The following is a 21,561-nucleotide window of genomic DNA, read 5'->3' as shown; positions in this document are numbered from 1 at the left end:
TGAAATATTGTGAGAAAGACTATGTTGTGACTTATTAGTCAATGATAATTAAAAGTAATAGTTGAAATTAAGAAATGCAGAACAATGCAGAACAAGGGATAAAGAACGGAAAATCTTCACAGGTGGTTGGCGGAAGTCTAAAATATTGTATAAGATAAGAAATTATGTTAAATGATGGTTGGAAATGATATGTTAAAAAAACCAATAAAAATGTATTTTTTAAAATAGGAATCATCATCATCATCAACAACAACAAGGTACTCTTTTCCTCACTCAGAAAGTTTTATTCCTATAACAGTACAGTTGTATGGTGCCTGTTCAGTTCTAACTTTCAAGAAGTGTCCCACGTCCTCTGACCACAGGGAGCCAATTCTTTAGGAAGCCTTCCTCACTCTCTCCTGTCCTGCAAGGGGGTCAAACTGTCTGGCTGCGTGCTGTATTATTATTATTATTATTATTATTATTATTATTATTATTGAACAGCCAGCCCCAAATCCTGGATGGCAGACTATAAATCAAGAAGAGACTCTGGTCATGTAGGTAGAACTTTGCCATCAATGTCTACTAACCCTCATAGCTTCTTCATTCCACACCCACTGCTTCTTTGCTGGAAACCACAGGAGAGCAGAGCACTCTCGCACTCAGGTCCTGCTTTCCGGCTTCCAAAAACGGGCGCCTGGTTGGCAATCTAGGGCTGGCCTATCAACGTATCATCCCAGACTGGTCTGAAGTCTATGTTGTGCTATTGGTTCCATGGCCAGAGCTTCAGAGCGGACAAAAACCCCACGCAAGTGACAAAGCGTAGGCTACCAAATAAATCCGCAAGGACAGCCACGCAGCTGAGACGATGGGCAGGGTGCTTTGCAGTAGCTCAGGATAAAGCGCTGCTGCATGAACCTCTCCGCTGACAGCGGATGAGTGGAACAAACAATGGAGGAAACTCCACCTGTCTCTTGAGCGCCACATACAACACCTGAAACGCACTTAAGGGGGCAGCTAAAAGCCGAGAGGGGTTGAAGGAGAACAAGGCTTGAGGCAGGAGATCCAAAATACAGTAGGAAAGAGAACCATGGTCAGCACTCCCAATATTTTGTATTACTGCACCTTACTGTCCTTCGGGTTGCAAAGATTTTTGAACCAACTTAAATGTTGCGTTTTATATTGTTGTAAATCCAACACAGTCACCCCGGGATGAAACGCACGTAAGAAGTGCAATAAATGCACCTTTATCGCCCTGATCTGGCCACAGTGATCCATACGATGGTCACCTCCAGGCTTGATTATTGTAACTTGCTCTACACGGGGCTGTCCTTGAAGTTGACCCAGAAACTCCAGCAGCAAGGCTCCTTACGGGCTCCTTGCCGCGGGATCACATTCACCCAGTGCTTTACCAACTGCACTGGCTCCCGGTGAAGCACAGGGTCAGGTTTAAGGTGCTGGTTTTGACCTTTAAAGCCCTATGCGGCCTAGGACCCACGTACCTACAGGACCACCTCTCCTAGTATGCTCCGCGGAGGACCTTAAGGTCCACAAATGTCAACACCTTAGAGGTCCCAGGTCGCAAGGTGGTTAAATTGGTCTCAACTAGGGCCAGGGCCTTTTCAGCTCTGGCCCCGACTTGGTGGAACGCTCTGTCCCAAGAGACTAGGGCCCTGCAGGACTTGACATCTTTCCGGAGGGCCTGCAAGACAAAGCTATTCCGCCTGGCCTTTGGTTTCGACTCGGTCTGACCCTTATGTTTTCCTCCCCTTTTATGGTTTTGATCTATGGGCTACTATTAAAATGAGGCTGCATTTTAAATTATATTTTAACCTGTATTTTAAATTGTTTTTTTTATTATTGTAATTTTACTGAGCCCGGCTCTGGCCAGGGAGGGCAGGGTATAAATAATTTTATTATTATTATTATTATTATTATTATTATTATTATTATTATTATCATCATCCCCACCACCGGAGGAAAGTCTTTCTCCTTGGTCCTGCTTGCATATCCAGCTTCCCAACCACCTCTTCCATCTCAGACACAGCCAGAGGTTTCATGTCTAGACTGGACAGAGAAGCCCGAATGGAAGATATCAGGTGACCAAACAGAAGGAACAACCAACTCTATTATTTTTACATGCATAATATTTTTTAAGTGTGTTGCTATTTATTTGGATCATTCATTCCCTTCAATCGTCCCTATCTGGGATTCTTCCTGAAGTTTACCGATCAATTCTTTAGAACTGAACTATTTATCCAGAGTCCATAAGATGAGGCCTAAAGCAGAGCAGCTGGATCAGGCCAAAGGCCCACCAAGCTCCCAATCTAGCCCAGAATCCTGTTCTCACTCTGGTCAACCAGATGTTCCAAAGGGAAATCTGCAAACAGGACCCAAGCGCAACAACAGAAGCCCCCTCCCCACTTGAGATTCCCAGGATCTGCTGTTCAGAGATAAGGTAAAAGGACTCTTGGATGGTCAAGTCCAATCAAAGGCGATTATGGGGTGTGGCCTCATCTCGCTTTCAGGCCGAGGGAGACGGCATTTTGTCCACAGACAGCTTTCCGGCTCATGTGGCCAGCATGACTAAACCGCTTCTGGCGCAACGGAACACCGTGATGGAAACCAGAGCTCATGGAAACGCCGTTTACCTTCCCACCACAGTGGTACCTATTTATCTACTTGCGCTGGTGTGCTTTCGAACTGCTAGGTTGGCAGGAGCTGGGACAGAGCAACGGGAGCTCACTCCGTTGCGGAGATTCGAACCGCCAAACATCTGATCGGCAAGCCCAAGAGGCTCAGTGCTTTAGAGCACAGCACCACCCGCATCCCTTTACTGTTCAGAGATATACTGCCTTCAGCAGCAGAGGTAGATCAGAGCCTTCTCTTCCATGACTTTACCTAATTCTCTTTTAAAAGCAAAATGGTAGCCTCCGGTACACCTGGCACAAGCATATCCAAAGTCTGTTTCAGGGGCCTAATCCGGCCCGCCGGTTGGTTTAACCCGGCCCCTGTGGCAGTTTATTTCCTGGGGTAAAATCCTAAAAAAAGGTCAACAACTGTGGTTGGCACCCATGGCCCTTCACTTCATCAAATCTGGCCCTCTTTGAAACAAGTTTTGACACCACTGACCTAGAAAGACCAAATGACAGAGCTTAACCATGTGCTGTTACGAAGGACTTTCTCCTCATTCTCCTGAAACTTCCAACGTTCGTCAGTCATATGATGACCCTAGCTGCTTTCCTCACATTGTGCGTAATCTTAACACGCCTCTATCATGTCGTCCCCCTGGCTTTACTAGCCATTTCCCTAAACGGAAAGCCCCAAACATTGAAACCTTTCCCAACGTCCAAACATCGCTCCAGCCCCTTGGTGACGTTCCAGAGGTGAGGCGAAGAGAACTCCAATGACTTGGAACAAGGGAAACTTCTAAGAAAAATCATTTACGGAAAATCAAGGAATTCATAACAGGCACCGAAGAACCGCTGTCCGTATATTATGCATCTCAACTTTTTAATCGCTTCTAATATGTAATATGGGGACGCAGGTGGCGCTGTGGGTTAAAGCCTCAGCACCTAGGACGTGCCGTTCGAAAGGTCGGCGGTTCGAATCCCTGCGGCGGGGTGCGCTCCCGCTGCTCGGTCCCAGCGCCTGCCAACCTAGCAGTTCGAAAGCACCTCCGGGTGCAAGTAGATAAATAGGGACCGCTTACCAGCGGGAAGGTAAACGGCGTTTCCGTGTGCGGCTCTGGCTCGCCAGATGCAGCTTGTCACACTGGCCACGTGACCCGGAAGTGTCTTCGGACAGCGCTGGCCCCCGGCCTCTTAAGTGAGATGGGCGCACAACCCCAGAGTCTGTCAAGACTGGCCCGTACGGGCAGGGGTACCTTTACGTTTACCTTAATATGTAATATCTGGCTCGTCACATGCCATTTAGCACTTCAGACCAACGAGGACTCTAGCGCTGCAATGAACATATATGCACTCTGGCTGACTTTGCTTGCAAACGGTGAACATGTCTCTCCAGTGTCCCCTCATCCACAATGCCTTTCTTGAATCAGCTTTTCCCAGCCTGGTGCCCTCCAGGCATTTGGGGCTGCAAACCCCATCAGCCCCAGCACTACACAACTCTGCTGGCTGGGCATGATGGGAGATTGTAGTCCAAGACATGCAAGGCACCAGGTTGGTCAAAGGCTGGTTTTAATGCTGGGACCTAGGCCAGCATTTCCAAGCTTGCTACAGTGGTACCTCAGGTTACATACGCTTCAGGTTACAGACTCCGCTAACCCAGAAATAGTACCTCAGGTTAAGAACTTTGCTTCAGGATGAGAACAGAAATCGTGCGGCGGGAGGCCCCATTAGCTAAAGTGGTGCTTCAGGTTAAGAACAGTTTCAGGTTAAGAACGGACCTCCGGAACGAATTAAGTACTTAACCCGAGGTAGCACTGTACTACTGTTAAAGGTAAAGGGACCCCTGACCCTTAGGTCCAGTCGTGACCGACTCTGGGGTTGCGGCGCTCATCTCGCTTCATTGGCCGAGGGAGCCGGCGTACAGCTTCCGGGTCATGTGGCCAGCAGGACTAAGCCGCTTCTGGCGAACCAGAGCAGCGCACGAAAACGCCGTTTACCTTCCCACTGGAGGGGTACCTATTTATCTACTTGCACTTTGAGGTGCTTTTGAACTGCTAGGTTGGCAGGAGCAGGGACCGAGCAACAGGAGCTCACCCCGTTGCGGGGATTCGAACCGCCGACCTTCTGATCGGCAAGTCCTAGACTCTGTGTTTTAACCCACAGCACCACCCGCGTCCCTCTACTACTGTAATTATCACTGATTTATTAATCACCTTCTAAACAACCGTCTCAAGGCAATTTACACATGACCTCAGGCTGGGACAAGACCTTCCTACGTGCAGGAAGAGAGTTTGGACCCAGGACACAACACAGAGCTAAAAACCCCCAGAGGACTCTCCACAGTCTCCATGTGTTGTTGCTGTTGTTTACTTTATTTAAAACTTTGCCACACCACCCTTCAGTTCAAAATAGCAGGGGTATTAATTAGCCAAAGCATGAAGCAAGGCTCCATGGCTAGAGAGCTCCACAAGCAGGCCTTGTTTTAGATCAGGCATAGGCAAACTCGGCCCTCCATATGTTTTTGAGACTACAACTCCCATCATCCCTGACCACTGGTCCTGTTATCTAGGGATGATGGGAGTTGTAGTCCCAAAACATCTGGAGGGCCGAGTTTGCCTATGCCTGCTTTAGATCAGTGTTTCCCAACCTTGTGCCTCCAGCTGTTTTTGGACTACAATTCCCATCATCCCTTGCCACTGGTCTTGCTAGTCAGGGATGATGGGAGTTGTAGTTCAAAAACAGCTGGAGGCACAAGGTTGGGAAACACTGCTTTAGATACAGCTTTCACCGACTGAAAGCAGTGGGAGCAGACGTGCCCTCCAGTATTACGATTCCCAAACCCACGGACCAGAAGCAAGTGGGGCTTCTGACGCCTCAATAAGAAAAGCTGCCAGTGCCAGGTCCCAATTAGCTGCCTTAAGTGGCTGTGTTTTGAACTCGGTGCTGTTTCCGGGAAGTCTTCAAAATTATTATTATTATTATTATTATTATTATTATTATTATTATTATTATTATTATTAATAATAATACCCTGCCCTCTCCGGCCAGAGTCGGACTCTGGGCAGCTAACACCAATAAAATTTCAGTAAAAACATAATGGGGGGGATTAAAATACAGGTTAAAATGCAATTTAAAAGGCAGCCTCATTTAAAAAGTAGCCCATAGATCAAAACCATAAGGGGAGGGAAACATAAGGGTCGGACTGAGTCCAAACCAAAGGCCAGGTGAAACCGCTCTGTCTTGCGGAAATATGTCAAATCCCACAAGGCCCTAGTCTCTTGGGACAGAGCGTTCCACCAAGTCAGGGCCAGTACTGAAAAGGCCCTGGCCCTAGATGAGACCAACCTAACCACCTTGTAATTTAGGACCTCCAAAATGTTGTCATTTGTGGCCCTTAAGGTCCTCTGTGGGGCATACCAGGAGAGGCGGTCCCGTTGGTACGTAGGCCCTAGGCTGCACTATGCAGAGTGCATTGCAGACGCTGCAACAAGCTCTCTCCACACAGGAGGGGGCATAAGCCGAGTGAAAGGCACTCCATGCACCTTTGCTGTTTCAGCGCTGCAAAACTCTGGTTCCTTTTGCCATTTTGGCCACCCTTTTGCAAATTCAGACTACCAGGGGTTAGCACAGTTAATTGTGTGAACTCAATGCAGGACCACACCCCCTAGGTGTGATCTGGCCACTAGTGGCTGCAGAACAATAATGGATTAAGTGGCCGTGTCTAAGGCAATCTGATTAATCATGACCCCTAATGAAGTGTGGTTTCATCAGAGGAAATATTTTTCTTCCGATCACAGACACTAGAAATCCAGGAAGGATGTATCTTGGTGAGCTCGTCTCCCGAGTGCCTAAAACTCAACTCAAAGAACTGTTTTACTTTCCTCTCCTTCCTCTGTGCAGATGTGGCCTCAGAACTGTCTGCCCACCATTCAAAGAACGGAAGAGCCCCACCAGACCAGGTTGGCCAACGAAGCACCAACTCCAGAAGAAGCAACGGAGAACCACCACACACCAGGGAACACAAGCTGTCGTCCTCTGCCAGGCGCAACTGCGCATTTCAGAAGACTATCTGAACATCACACAACTGCCAAGATCCCAACAACAATATTATTAAAATAACTTTGTTCCCAACCAAAATTTACTAATGGGAGGAGCAGCTTCTCAATAGAGGAATGGGTGTGACTGCCACAGATGACCGTACGCAAGTCCACCTAGCATAGAGGAAGTTACTATACCCTGAAGCAATGAATTCCACAGGTTAATAGCACTCTAAAGAGATGTGTCCACCACAACCTAATAACAGACATATCAACAAGTCACCACCTCCAGGCAGGAAGAGGCTTCTCTTTAAAAAGAAAGAAAGCGTGTTTTCCCTTTCCCTTTTAGACCACAGAAAGTTGAAAGTAAGTTGCTGCAGTCAGGCCAGCCAATATCTTTGCATCCGCTGCATTGTGGTCCAACAATGGGTGAATCTATTCAACACTCCCAGCACTGTGCACAGCTTTCTAAATCTATTCTCTGTTTATTTCCCCCCAACAGGTAAGAAATCTCCAAAATATATCTGCTCTCTGATGGTTTGCATAGAAAGCCACCTTATACAGAGTCAGACCATTGCTCTGCCTAACTCAGCGTCGCCTACACCATACACCACGGGTCAGCAACCTTTTTCAGCCGTGGGCCGGTCCACCGTCCCTCAGACCATGTGGTGGGCTGGACTATATTTTGAAAAACATAATAATGAACAAATTCCTATGTCCTACAAATAACCCAGAGATGCATTTGAAATAAAAGCACACATTCTACTCATGTAAAAACACCAGGCAGGCCCCACAAATAACCCAGAGATGCATTTTAAATAAAAGCACACATTCTACTCATGTAAAAACATGCTGATTCCCGGACTGTCCGCAGGCCAGATTGAGAAGGCGATTGGGCGACATCTGGCACACGGGCCTTAGGTTGCCTACCCCTGCCATACACACTCCAATCCTGCTCCATCTGTTTCAGATATGGCAACCAGCACCACACACATGCCCCTGGCTTTATAGCAGAACAAGAGCTTGTTGGCCAGAAAGCCAGACTTCAACACAAGCCACCCACGACCAAGTACACTGGCATTCAGGGTATGTCCCAAGGCTGTAATACTGGGAGCGAGGTATTCCTATATTGACTGTTTGCACAAGTAAGTGATCAAAGACTGGGCAGTTGGCATGAAACTCCGCACTGCCAAACTGCCTTTTAAAACCTCTTAAAGGAGTTTTTTAGTACCACGTTATGGGGTTGCAGATAACCACCTTTTCCCGCCAGAGGTTCTCTTCAGCAACCAGCCACACAGCCCAGGCAACAGAAGCTGTTGCCACACAGGTCAAAACATTGTGCCCTCCTGCAGACAACTTCCATATACAGATGTCCACCTGCGAGTTAGACACCCAAACTTTACAAGGAGGTGGCATCAAAACTAACTCAACAGGCAGGAAGGGAATAATATTTGAGGAGGAGACTAAAAGAAAGGAAAGGAAACCAGGACTCCCAAAACCCCACATATCACACTCGGCTTCTCAAAGGCATTTTGGCACTGGAGTTTGTGGGTGCAAATTATTACGGGTCATTTAGCAAGAGAATGCCACAGTAATCTTCACTCTGCCTTGCCCAAGAAGCGTTTGTCTGTCATGCAAGAGCTTTCTGCAGGCTGGTGACCTTACAGGATCCTGTCCCGACACTGAACTTGGAACTCCACCGAACTGCGGATCTCTCTGATCTGCGCGCGCGCGCGCGCCCCCCAAATCTCTTCCTAAGGAACAGGGAGCGTTGCAGGGAACCACGGCAATCCTCTCGCAGCCCGCGTCATTTCGAGGTCTCCGCAAGCATGACAGGAGGGGAGTGGCGAAGCGGCAAAGCCTTCAGGGGCGCCGGAGCCACCCCGCACCCTTCCTCTTTGCACGGGCACCGGGGAACCACAGGGCGAGCCCTAGGGGTAGCCGGGGCGGGTGGAGAGAGTCTCAATTCCGTCCTGCCCCGGGGGATTCCCCCCCCCCCGCTTGCAAAAACGTGCCACGGGCCTCCGCAGGGCGAGCGCGGCAAGGGCACAATGCAATCAGGGATGCAAGGCGAATGGGGTTGGGTTGGGCATTTTTTTTGCAGCAGCAAAAGCAAGGGGCATCGGGGCTTTGCATGCACACGCAGGAGGGCGACCTCCGCCGCCATGCACGAGAGCGAGGGGGGTCCGGGGGTGCAGCAGAGGGGCCCCCCGTTTTTTTTAAAAAGGAAGGGCGTGCAGGGGAACGGGAGGCGCAATGAAAAAGGCTCCAAGGACGGAGCAAAGCGCTGACGCCCGGCACTTTTTTGGGGGGGCGGGGGGTCCCCTGCGTCTCCATGAGGCGCCTCCGCAGGAGAGGGGGGAGGGGCGGCCCGGGGACCGGAGGGGGCGGGGCCCTCGCTCTCCCTCGGCGGCGTGTGTGTGTTTTGGGGGGTGTTGCGAAGAGGGGAGCCCCTCTCCATGGCGACGGGGGAGGGCGGGGCCCCGAGGGAGGAGTGGGGTGGGGGCTCCCCGGTTCCCATGGCGACGGGGGGGAGGAGGGGGGCGGCGGCGGCCCCTCGGCGTCTCTTACCCGCAACTGCTCCGCGCGCGCGGGGTGGAGGAGGAAGAGGAGGAGGAGAGGGGGGGACGGGAGAGGGGAAAGAGGAGGAGGCCGCAGCGGCGTCTACGGCTCCGCTTCTCTCGCTCTCCTTCCTCCTCTCGCCGCTTGTTTGTGTTTGTAACCAAGATGGCCGCCCTCCTCCCGGTCACGTGACGCGGGCGCCCAAAGGCAGGCCGGGGAGGAGGAGGAGGAGGAGAGGTCACGTGGCGGGGGAAAGGCGGGTAGAGAAGGTTAAAAAAACAAAAAAACGAGGCGTCGCGCAGGCGCAGTCGAGCCTCCGTACGTGAGCGCCCGGCGTCCCGTTTGCCTTTCACGCATGTCACGTGTGCGGGGGTTTTTTTCCCGTGCGCATGCGCGCGCTTACCCGACTCCCCTCGAGCGTTGCAGAGGGAGGCCGGCGCCGCGCCTCAGCGTCACGTGATCAAGGCCGAAGCTGGAGAGGCACGCTCGGGCGCCGAGACGTATTACGTGACGCGCGCGCGCGCCCGAAGCGCTTTTTTTTTTTTTCCCGCCCCCTCGGCGAACGTGGCTGCGGCGATGACGTCATGCGCTTCGCTATGACGCCCGCGAAGAGAAGATTAAAAAAAAGAGTCGAGCGTCCCCCAACGGGAGGCGGGGCCTGTTCCTTTTTTTTTCCCGAAGTCACGTGTCCCTGAGGCGGTTCCCGCTCGGGGCCTTGTAGGCCGCCCTGAGGCGCCTCTCGAGGGCGCGGTATAAATAGCCCCGCGGGAGGAGGAGGCTCCAAAGGCCGCGGATTATGGCCCCAATTTGGAAAAAAATAGTAGTAATAAAAAACGTGTGTATGGACCTATAGGTATTTATATAGAGATATAAATACGGCCATATATACGTTATATAGATTTATACATCATATTTATATAAATATATATAAACATGTAACATCTAAACATAACGAATATATTTTATATGAGCTGTATTATTTTGTTGTTTTTTTTGCACATACATGTACACACGCCCTAAAAAGTACAATTAATACTGGCCGCTAAAGCCACACAGTTTAAGAAGCAAGGAGTCCTTGTTTATATGCGACTGCAGAAAAAGGGCCTTTAAAAAAAAAATTAACAAATAATTTTTGCCAAGTACAAATTAGAAAACATACATATTTACAACAGAAGAAAATACAAAGGAAAAAGAAAATACATATAACCAAGGGAAAAAAATAGGAAAAAATTCTCTTAAAGGGGCCTTTTTCTTTTGGGGCTGTCTCTGCCTCGTACCAACCTGGCGCTCTCCGGCGGCCGCCTTGGGCCTTCTGACCAACGAGGCCAGGAGCGCCTGGGGCCTGGATTATGGCGACTGACCCACACTTCAGGCCGGACCCCGGGGCCTCCGCTTTTGGGGACAGAAGGTGGCAGAGGCGCATCGTGGTTCCTGGAAGCCTCACGCCTGGCCCTGGCTTTGGCGGTCTTGCGTTCGAAGCCGCCCGGCGTAAGCGGCAAGGAACACGCAGAGCACCTGGCCAGGATAGTGTCCGGAAAGGATCCCCGGGAGAAATCGCGAGTGGAAGCTTTGGAAGCGGAAGTGGTTTGCCTGAGGCAGCAGCTCCTCCTGAGCAAAGTTTACCCCGGGTTCGGTTTGGAGAACGGGGATCCAGCCGTCGTGAGCAATGAAGCTCTGGCCCTTGTCCGTGCAGACGATCGCTCCGGCCATTTTGAAGATTCCGGGTGCAGCGTCTCAAACGACGACCTGGCGGACACACAAGATGCCTCAGCTTCCTTCAGCCACAGCGAGCGCGGTCCTGCGTCCGACGCTTCATCCGTATTGCCCATGTTGACTTCCTCCCGTGCCGGCCCAAGCAAGTCTTTGGTTCCTCACATACAGTTCCTACGACGTTTCCTTGAGCTCAAGCGCCTGGCAGAGCATGGAGGTCTAAAAACAGACTTGGGAAAACTCGGAAGGGATTCTTCCGCAATATCTGATTCTTTCTCTCGGTTGCTCGATGGCCTGGTTGCCGCCTATAGTTTCCCCGAACTCCCCTTCTCAGATTTTATGACTCGGACAGTTTGTGCCGTCATAACCGAGTTATTAAGCGATGCTGATGTATCTCGACAGATTTTGGGGAAGTGTCTTAAGAAGCTGGAAGACTCTGTGGAAAGACTCATAGACGTTGTATTGAACAGTAGCCACCTCAACAGATTTCAGGTGCAGGAGTCTATATCCCATGCCCTTGTTTCGATCGGACAATGCAACAGATTGAGAAGGCACACAATATTCCTGCTCTTCAGAGAAGTCAGCCGATTTGCTGATGAGTTGCAGCACGGCGATGAGATTCAAGCTGGGCGCGACACACGATATGAAAATATTTTCTTTTTGTGTAGAGCATTGGAACAGCTTCTTGAAACAGGGACAGGGCGGGGAAATGTTGCTGCCCCTTCAGGCTGCGACGGAGAAGAGAAGAAGATGTTTCTACAGAAACTTGACCAAGCCATTTTTCACCTCTGCGACGAATTTCCCTTGTTCTGTATTTATTTATGGCGACTAGGCACTCTTTTGAATGTGGCACACATGCAGACTGGTGGAAGAAGCTGGCCTGCTTTGTAGCAGTTCATGACTGAGCCTGGAAAATGAGGCTAGCAGGGACTGAGCAATGTCCACCAACGAAAGGAAATGGGATTGCCATCAAAAAGAGCATGGGGGTTGCAGATTAAATAAATAAAGTCTAAGACTGCAGGGTTTTTAACTTTGTTCGTTCCCAACTTTTCACCTTTCGTTCTTTCAATTTTGTATTTTAAAAAAAATATTTTGTACTCCTTCAGTGGCCGGTTGACCGTAATAAACATTTGATGGACGCATGAGCTGTGGTTTTATTTTGATTCAGCTTTCCATTTTGTTGCCGTAAACCTGCTTTTGAACGTGCTGGAAAAAAGCAGCTTGCACGTGTTTGAAAAGAGACGTTCTGATGTTTGTACCAGTCAGTTGTTGTTTAGTTGTTTAGTCGTGTCCGCCTCTTCGTGACCCCCTAGAGCACGCCAGGCTCTCCTGTCTTCCACTGCCGCCCACAGTTTGGCCAAACTCATGCTGGTCCCTTCGAGAACACTGTCCCACCATCTCGTCCTCCGTCGTCCCCTTCTCCTTGTGCCCTCCATCTTTCCCAACATCAGGGTCTTTTCCAGGGAGTCTTCTCTTCTCCTGAGGTGGCCAAAGTCTTGGAGCCTCAGCTTCAGGATCTGTCCTTCCAGGGAGCCCTCAGGGCTGATTTCCTTCAGAATGGAGAGGTTGGATCTTCTTGCAGTCCATGGGACTCTCCAGAGTCTCCTCCAGCACCAGAATTCAAAAGCATCCATTCTTCAGCGATCAGCCTTCTTGATGGTCCAGCTCTCTGCGACAAATCTCTTGGAAAGACAGAGGAGAAAGCAAGGTATGAGCACAAGAAGAACCCCAGCAGCAGCGGTAGCTGAATTGGGCAAAAGGGCAGCCCATTTAGTTTGGCATTCTGTTCTCACAGTGGCCAGCCAGATGACCCTGTGAGAAACCCACAAACAGGACCTGGACCAGAAAGAAGAGAAATGGTGGGAAGTGGGCTTGGTGGACAGTCAAGGGACTATACCTGCCAACATCCCACTGATCAAAATAGGTACGCTCATTTTTTTATTGGTCCCGAGCTCTTGTGGGAAGCAACTGACCTAGGCAAGAGCACGAGACCAAAAAACAATTGCCATTTGACATCCTGGCGCGAGCCAGCTGATTCACACAGAGTGCAAGACCCAAAAAAGTGTATTTTGGTCCAGCGCAATGGTGCTCCCTGGCTGTTTTGGGCCACATCTAACATACCCAGCCAGCATTTTTGATGGGAGTTGTAGTCTAGCAATACAGTGGTACCTCGGGTTAAGTACTTAATTCGTTCCGGAGGTCCGTTCTTAACCTGAAACTGTTCTTAACCTGAAGCACCACTTTAGCTAATGGGGCCTCCTGCTGCTGCTGCTGCGCCGCCGGAGCCCGATTTCTGTTCTTATCCTGAAGCAAAGTTCTTAACCTGAAGCACTATTTCTGGGTTAGCGGAGTGTGTAACCTGAAGTGTATGTAACCTGAAGCGTATGTAACCCAAAGTACCACTGTATCTGGATGCCCACCCTTGATCCAAGGAGTGGCAGAACCAAAACCAGCCGACGGTGCAGGGAGGTGCTGTTTTTCAAGGATGACTCTTGCACTGCAGGGAGACAAGGCTGTCCGCTGCCCTAGCTAGATGTCCCATGAAGGAATGCAGGCAGTCATGGAAACAGCGATGTGTTGCAATTTGTTTATCGGCCCAACCTAATTTATTATGGGTGGTTGCCCCAAGATGATGTTCTCTAGCTCTTATCTGTTGGTGACGATGGCAAAGGGTTCCCCTGGATCCATCCCAAGGTTCAGTCACCGTGACACATCCTTGGCACGCAAGAGGCTTGGAAGGTATCGCTGCCACCATGCTCTGCCCAGCCCTGAGTCTTAACACATCAGCACTCGCAGAAAGGCTGGGAGGCTTTGCAGTGCCTTGCAGTGTTCCTCTGCTTTTCAATATATGGCTGCGTAAAGGGGACCCCTGACCATTAGGTCCAGTCGTGGCCGACTCTGGGTTGAGGCGCTCATCTCGCTTTATTGGCCGAGGGAGCCGGCGTACAGCTTCCAGGTCATGTGGCCAGCATGACGAAGCCGCTTCTGGCGAACCAGAGCAGCGCACGGAAACGCTGTTTACCTTCCCACCAGAGTGGTACCTATTTATCTACTTGCACTTTGAGGTGCTTTTGAACTGCTAGGTTAGCAGGAGCTGGGACCGAGCAACGGGAGCTCACCCCGTCACAGGGATTTGATCCGCTGGCCTTCTGATCGGCAAGTCCTAGGCTCTGTGGTTTAACCCACAGCACCACCCGCGTCCCTTATACACACTGTTTAAAGCACACAAACACACAGAATCCTGGGAACTGTAGCTTAATCCTCACAGAGCTACCGCTCCCAGCACCCTTAACCAACCTGAGATCCCAGGTTTATTGGAGGGGTGCTTTAAACATAGGCTGTGTTGCCGCTCTCCAGTGCTCACACGTCAGCAAAACTCTGCAAATGAAGGCCCCCTATTCTGCGCATTAAAGTCTTTCTATGGGGTGACGTTAGATTTGTGTTATCTAATCTTTCCCCCTCCCCCTAGAATTGTAGCATTGGAACGGACCACGAGGGTCATCGAGTCCAACCCCCTGCAATTGAGGATTCTTTTGTCCTGCGTGGGGGCTCAAACCCCCGATCCTGAGATTAAGATGCTGAGCTTTCACTTGTTTCATCCCATCAATCGTGTGTGTGGCACAATCTGGCTTAGAATCCTGGTGGCGAGATCTGCAAATGTGAGCAGTTTAGCATGCGGAGCATATAGAACCACTGAATTGTAGAGTTTTACTGCCTTAGATTCCCCCGTGCCACAAAACCTCTGCCTGCCCACTCTCCCCCAGATCGTTGCCACCCCACACGGAAACTCGGGACTTAAAGTGTGGACGGGCATCTCTCTTCGGAGGAGGGGCAGGGTGGGGCTGGCTAAGGGAGGTACATGTTTAATCATCATGGTCGGGGCAAAGGTACTCCGTGGGATGTGATTCCTGTTGCTCTCTGCCCCGTGGGGAGGGGAGCTGAGATGATATATCAACGGGTTGTTGCACTTCCACTGGCCTGATCGCTCCAGCATCCCACAGGATGGGCACGGAGACAGCCGGGCACCTCTTGACATTGCTCCTGGTACTTGAGGGCATTGGCGTAGGATGCCAAACCAGGGGCGAATCGTTCAGGTGAGAGGCGGTGTGGAAGGGAGCAGGAATGCGGGGATAGAGCTGCAGGGATCGGCTTTTGGTTACTGGAAAATAATTGTTGTTGTTTAGTCGTGTCCGCCTCTTCGTGACCCCATGGACCAGAGCATGCCAGGCCCTCCTGTCTTCTACTGCATCCCGCAGTTTGGTCAAACTCATGCTGGTAGCTTCAAGAACACTGTCCCACCATCTCGTCCTCTGTCGTCCCCTTCTCCTTGTGCCCTCCATCTTTCCCAGCATCAGGGTCTTTTCCAGGGAGTCTTCTCTTCTCATGAGGTGGCCAAAGTACTGGAGCCTCAGCTTCAGGATCTGTCCTTCCAGTGAGCACTCAGGGCTGATTTCCTTAAGAATGGAGAGGTTGGGTCTTCTTGCAGTCCATGGGACTCTCAAGAGTCTCCTCCAGCACCAGAATTCAAAAGCATCCATTCTTCAGCGATCAGCCTTCTTTATGGTCCAGCTCTCACTTCCATACATCACTAATAATAGAACACAGTAATAGAAAATAATTGAACACAGTAATAGAATGTTGCCAGCCTAGATGGCTTTAAAAGAGGATGGGACAAATTCACAGAGGAGGAGAGGACTATCCGTGGCTACTACCTCTCTCACCCTGACCTAGCCACTGTGATCCACGCGACAGTCACCTCCAGACTTGATTATTGTAACTCACTCTACGTGGGGCTGCCCTTGAGACTGACCCAGAAACTCCAGCCGGTTGCAGAATGTCGCGACGATACTCCTGACTGGATCCTTGCCGTGGGATCCCCTTCACCCGGTGCTATACCAGCTACACTGGCTCCTGGTGGAGTACAGGGTCAGGTTTACGGTGCTCGTTTTTCCTTTAAAGCCCTATACGGCTTAGGACCCTCGTACCTACAGGACTGCCTCTCCTGGTATGTCCCACAGAGGACCTTGCGGTCTTCAAACAAAAACATCTTGGAGGTCCCGGGCCACAGGGAGGTTAGGCTGGCCTCGACCAGAGCCAGGGCTTTTTCAGCCGTGGCCCCGATCTGGTGGAAAACTCTGTCCCAAGAGACTAGGGCCCTGTGGGACTTGACATCTTTCCGCAGGGCCTGCAAGACAGAGCTGTTCTGCCAGGCCTTTGGCCAGGGCACAGTCTGACCTCCTCCTTTGGCAGTCCCCACAGAACTCTAGCCCAATGGTTGCCATTAATTTGATTTTGAATTGATTTTAGAATGAATTGATTTTAGAATGTTTTATCGTTTTACGGTTGTTAGCCGCTCTGAGCCCGGCTTCAGCTGGGGAGGGCGGGATATAAAATTTATTATTATTATTATTATTATTATTAGCCATGAGCTCTGCCTCCACAGTCAGAGGCAGCAACTGCTTCTGAATACTATTTGCTGGAAACCTCAGGAAGGGGAGAGAGCTCTTGCGTTCGAATCCTGCTTGCGGGCTTCTCATTTGGTTACCTGGTTGGCCACTGTGAGAACAGGATGCTAGACTAGATGTGCTCCCTTTGGCCTGAACCAGCAGCCTCTTTTGACGCATAAAGGACTTCCAGCCTCCTAATTTTGGGGTGCGGGGACAGGAAAGGGAGCAAAAGGGTAAAGAGCAAATAAGCATATTGCGTTGGTTTTCCCCACAACAAGGGAGACGCTTTGTTTGTTGATCGAACAGAAAGCGGATGCTCAAAGGATACCAAACTGTTTTCGTGGCAACCCTGCGGACATGTCAAATGAGATATGGTCCAGAACTCGCAAAGCTCTCTGGAAGTTTCTCCTTAACCTCTCCTATAATGCAGCCTTCCCCCAATCTGGTGAACCGCAGGCGTTTTGGACCACAACTCCCATTGTTGTTGTTGTTGTTTAGTCATTTAGTTGTGTCCGACTCTTCGTGACCCCCTGGACCAGAGCACGTCAGGCCCTCCTGTCTTCCACTGCCTCCCGCAGTTTGGTCAAACTCATGCTGGTCCCTTCGAGAACACTGTCCCACCATCTTGTCCTCTGTCGCCCCCTTCTCCTTGGGCCCTCCAACTTTCCCAACATCAGGGTCTTTTCCAGGGAGTCTTCTCTCTCTCTCTTTTTAAAAGATATTTATTAAAATTTTCAATGTTAATACAATAAAAATCAAAAAGAAAAAAATAACAAAAATAGAAAAATAAAAAGATAATTAAAAACACACAAATTTTCCATAACATATTTTCCTTTAACTTACTTCCCAGACCTCCTCATACCTCCCTTCTTTGTATTCCAATTCAAATTGTAAGTTCAGCAAATCCTTATCAATAAACTTTAACCTACTTCTAAACCTTTTTTTCCTCCATATTCTCTTAATACATTACAGCTGGAAACCACTTAATTTCTATCCGACATCATTCTAACATTCATTAATTTTGCAATATTTCTGTAAATAGTCTTTGAATTTCTTCCAATCTTCTTCCGCCGACTCTTCTCCCTGGTCTCGGGTTCTGCCAGTCATTTCAGCCAATCCCATATAGTCCATCAACTTCATCTGCCATTCTTCCAGAGTTGGTAGATCCTGTGTCTTCCAATACTTTGCAATGAGTATTCTTGCTGCTGTTGTAGCATACATAAAAAAAGTTCTATCCTTCTTTGGCACCAATTGGCTGACCTCCAGGGAGTCTTCTCTTCTCATGAGGGGGCCAAAGTCTTGGAGCCTCAGCTTCAGGATCTGTCCTTCCAGTGAGCACTCAGGGCTGATTTCCTTCAGAATGGAGAGGTTGGATCTTCTTGCAGTCCATGGGACTCTCAAGAGTCTCCTCCAGCAACAACTTCCATTAGCCCCCAGCGAATACTCCAAGAATCCAAGCTGACAAGTGGACTTCCAACCTCTGCTGGAAAACTTCCAATGAAAGAAAGTTGACAGCGTCCTGAAGGAGTCCATTCCACTGTCAAACTGCTCTTAACCCTCAGAAAGTCTAGTTGTAATCTCCTTTCTTTTGGTATGAATCCATTAGTTCAAGGTTCCCCCCCTGAAGTAGCACAAAACAAGCTTGCTCCATCTTCCATGGGACAGCCCTTTAGATTTTTGAAGGGAGCTACCCTCTCAGTCCTCTCTTCTCCAGGTTAAATATACCCATCTCCCTCAACCGTTCCTCACAAGGCTGGGTTCCCAGACCCCTCATCTGCTTGTCTGTCCTTCTCTTCACACTTTCCACCTTGTCAATATCCCTCTTAAAATGGGGTACCCAGAACCCAGTGAATTCAGGGTCGCCTGGAACAGAATCTTCCAGCCATTAAAAGATCTGGGTAAACAGGAAAGTTTCAAATTTTCTCCTGAAAGTGAGCAATGAGAGAGACAATATGCTCCTCAACTGGGAAGGCATTCCACAAATGGGGAACCAACACCGAAAAGGCCCTGTCACGAGACTAGGGCACCAAGCAGACTTCTTTCTTTTATTCCTGGAGAAGCCCGATGCCCTGGCCCCCAGCCTCTCCCGTCTTGTAAACCTACTTTGCTTAACCGAGTCCTCCTCACCCTCCGCACTTACTGTACCTCAACCCATTACTTTCTGGTATTTATCACTTTGCCGTTTAATAATAATAATAATAATAATAATAATAATAATAATATGAATACCCCACCCATCTGGCTGGGTTTCCCCAGCCACTCTGGGCGGCTTCCAACAAAATATTAAAATACCATAATACATCAAACACTAAAAGCTTCCCTAAACAGGGCTGCCTTCAGATGTCTTCTAAAAGTCTGGTAGTTGTTGTTCTCTTTGACATCTGGTGGGAGGGCGTTCCACAGGGCGGGTGCCACTACCGAGAAGGCCCTTGAACTTTATTGCTATGTCTTAGTGTAACTGGGCTGTTCTGAGCCTGTAGAGTATTATCCTCACAGTGACCTTTGGTTTGCTCCCACCTTGAACTTTGAGCAACGCCAACGCCCAGGTGGAGAGTCAGGGTCACCAGGTGAGAAGGAGGCTTCTTGAGACCAGCTTGCTGAGTAATGATGGGAAGGAACAGCAGCCATGTCCCCAAGGCATTGAGATCTGTGAAACGATGGAGGGCTTCTGTGCGTATGTGTGTTTTCTACAACATGCCCTCGAAGCAATCATGGTGCTTTAGTGGCAAAGTTATCCTGGGCCATCCACACACCGTTCCTCTTTGGTCGTCGTTCTGTGATACTTCCCCAGTGCAAATCTTTGCTGCCATACCCAAGGGAACTTTGCGCTATAATGCAACGTGAGAACATACCGTATTCTAACTGAAAACAGCTTGCAGATACTTAATTGGCTTAGGATTTTATTTAAGTGATGAATTAATAGGTTTAATTTCATAATGTGAAGCTCTAAGGATGTTAATGTTTAAGTTAAATTATTTTAAGAACTACAATTTGGAAAACCGTTAAAAGGGCATGCAATGAAATTCCACCAAGGGGAAGCGAGGAAGTCACTTAATAAGGTTAATAAGTGTAATTTTTAATAAGGTTGTGATTCATGTTTGTTTTATGTGTTTGTTTGTTTATAATGTTGTGAAAATCAATTTTAAAAATTGGGGGGGGGGGAGAACATACCGTGTTGGCCTGAATATAAGCTGCACCCGCAAATAAGCTGCACTTTTAAAATTTGGCGGCTTGGGGGAGGCTTGGGAGCTGTGGACGGGACGGGTACCGTTGCCCTGCGCTCCTGGCCTGTTTCCTCCAACGAAGGGAGCCACTCCACTTTGCCAGCGACGTAAGGTCACAAATATAAGCCACACCTTAACTTTGCATGATCTGAATTTGGGGGGAAGAAGTGTGGTTTATATTCGGGCTAATATGGTACATTGCATTAGGACCGTCTAGTAAATCAACTTGTCCTCACAGGGTCCAACCAGTTGCCTCAATGGGGGCACAAGAGCAAGCAGAAGAGCAACACTCTCCTGTCCCGTGTCTTCCAGCAAGGGGCGTTCAGAAGCCTCTGACCGTGGAGTCAGGGCATAGCCATTGTGGCTAGGGGTAGCTATCCATAGACTTGGTCACCCAATGAATTGGTCTAGTCCTCCTTGAAGGCCTTCTAAGTTACTGGCCATCCCTGCGGGTGGCGCTGTGGGTTAAACCACAGAGCCTAGGACTTGCCGATCAGAAGATCGGCAATTAGAATCCCCGCGACGGGGTGAGCTCCCGTTGCTCGGTCCCAGCTCCTGCCAACCTAGCAGTTCGAAAGCACCTCAAAATGCAAGTAGATAAATAGGTACCACTCCAGCGGGAAGGTAAACGGCGTTTCCGTACGCTGCTCTGGTTCGCCAGAAGTGCCTGAGTCATGCTAGTCACATGACCCGGAAGCTGTACGCCGGCTCCCTCGGCCAATAAAGTGAGATGAGCGCCGCAACCCCAGAGTCATCCGCAATTGGACCTAGCGGCCAGGGATCCCTTTACCTTTTAGTATCAAAATAAAAAAAAATCCTTCCAGTAGCACCTTAGAGACCAACTAAATTTCTTATTGGTACGAACTTTCGTGTGTATCTGAAGAAACGTGCATGCACATGAAAGCTCATACCAATAACAAACTCTAAGGTGGTACTGGAAGGAATATTTTTATTTTGTTTCAACTATGGCAGACCAACACAGCTACCTACCTGTATCTAGAACTTTTTGTTGTTTAGTCGTTTAGTTGTGCCCAACTCTTCGTGACCCCCTGGACCAGAGCACGCCAGGCACTCCTGTCTTCTACTGCATCCCGCAGTTTGGTCAAACTCATGCTGGTAGCTTTGAGAACACTGTCCCACCACCTCGTCCTCTGTCATCCCATTCTCCTTGCGCCCTCCATCTTTCCCAGCATCAGGGTCTTTTCCAGGGAGTCTTCTCATGAGGTGGCCAAAGTCTTGGAGCCTCAGCTTCAGGATCTGTCCTTCCAGTGAGCACTCAGGGCTGATTTCCTTCAGAATGGATATCTAGAACTGTGCAGTACTAGAAAAGGACTTCATTTCAGCTGCCTGAGTCTTCCCACATTACTGGATGTCTGTGAGTTTTGGTGTCAGACAAAAGGGAGAAAACCTTTTGCTCTATCCATTTCCTCCGTGCTGTGCATCGTTTTGTGAGCAACAATCGCGTTGCCTCTTACCTGGCTGTTCTCTAAACTAAATAGCCCCAAAGGCTGAAGCCTTTCTTCATAGCAGCAGTCACTGGATCCCCCTCCATCATTTTGGTTGCCGTTTTCTAAACCCTTTCCCCAGCTCTATCCCATCCTATATAAGGCAAGGCTATATAAGGCGGGATGCGGGTGGCGCCGTGGGTTAAACCACAGAGCCTAGGACTTGCCGATCAGAAGGTTGGCGGTTCGAATCCCCGCAATGACGGGGTGAGCTCCCGTTGCTCGGTCCCTGCTCCTGCCAACCTACCAGTTCGAAAGCACCTCAAAGTGCAAGTAGATAAATCGGTACCACTCCGGTGGGAAGGTAAACGGTGTTTCCGTGCGCTGCTCTGGTTCGCCAGAAGCGGCTTAGTCCTGCTGGCCACATGACCCAGAAGCTGTATGCCGGCTCCCTCGGCCAATAAAGCGAGATGAGCGCCAAAACCCCAGAGTCGGCCACGACTGGACCTAATGGTCAGGGGTCTCTT

At 49.5% G+C, this 21,561-nt stretch overlaps 3 protein-coding genes across 6 annotated transcripts in view; 2 read left to right on the top strand and 1 right to left on the bottom strand.

The window, feature by feature from the left end:
- The window catches only part of GIGYF1 (GRB10 interacting GYF protein 1), a 56,504-nt gene extending 46,926 nt beyond the window's left edge, over window positions 1-9,578 (bottom strand). For all 4 annotated transcript variants that reach the window (XM_083706570.1, XM_083706571.1, XM_083706573.1 and 1 more), the window contains exon 1: window positions 9,218-9,578. The gene's annotated coding sequence lies outside the window, so the exon portion shown is untranslated. The remainder of the gene's footprint in view (window positions 1-9,217) is intronic.
- MEI4 (meiotic double-stranded break formation protein 4) lies at window positions 8,476-12,060 on the top strand (the record flags this gene model as incomplete). The annotated part of the gene is made up of 2 exons (XM_083710711.1): window positions 8,476-8,570; window positions 10,450-12,060. The coding sequence occupies 2 exons, from the start codon at window positions 8,476-8,478 to the stop codon at window positions 11,807-11,809; spliced, it is 1,455 nt and encodes a 484-aa protein (XP_083566837.1). The 3' UTR covers window positions 11,810-12,060.
- A 2,742-nt stretch (window positions 12,061-14,802) lies between these two features.
- The window catches only part of ZAN (zonadhesin), a 70,267-nt gene continuing 63,508 nt past the window's right edge, over window positions 14,803-21,561 (top strand). The window contains exon 1 of the mRNA XM_083706481.1: window positions 14,803-15,012. Within this exon, the coding sequence (XP_083562607.1) occupies window positions 14,921-15,012 (92 nt within the window). The 5' untranslated portion in view covers window positions 14,803-14,920. The remainder of the gene's footprint in view (window positions 15,013-21,561) is intronic.

This window comes from Podarcis gaigeae (assembly GCF_964106915.1).
Source record: "Podarcis gaigeae genome assembly, chromosome: 13".
Lineage (NCBI taxonomy): Eukaryota > Metazoa > Chordata > Lepidosauria > Squamata > Lacertidae > Podarcis > Podarcis gaigeae.
This window is presented reverse-complemented; position numbering and strand designations above follow the sequence as displayed.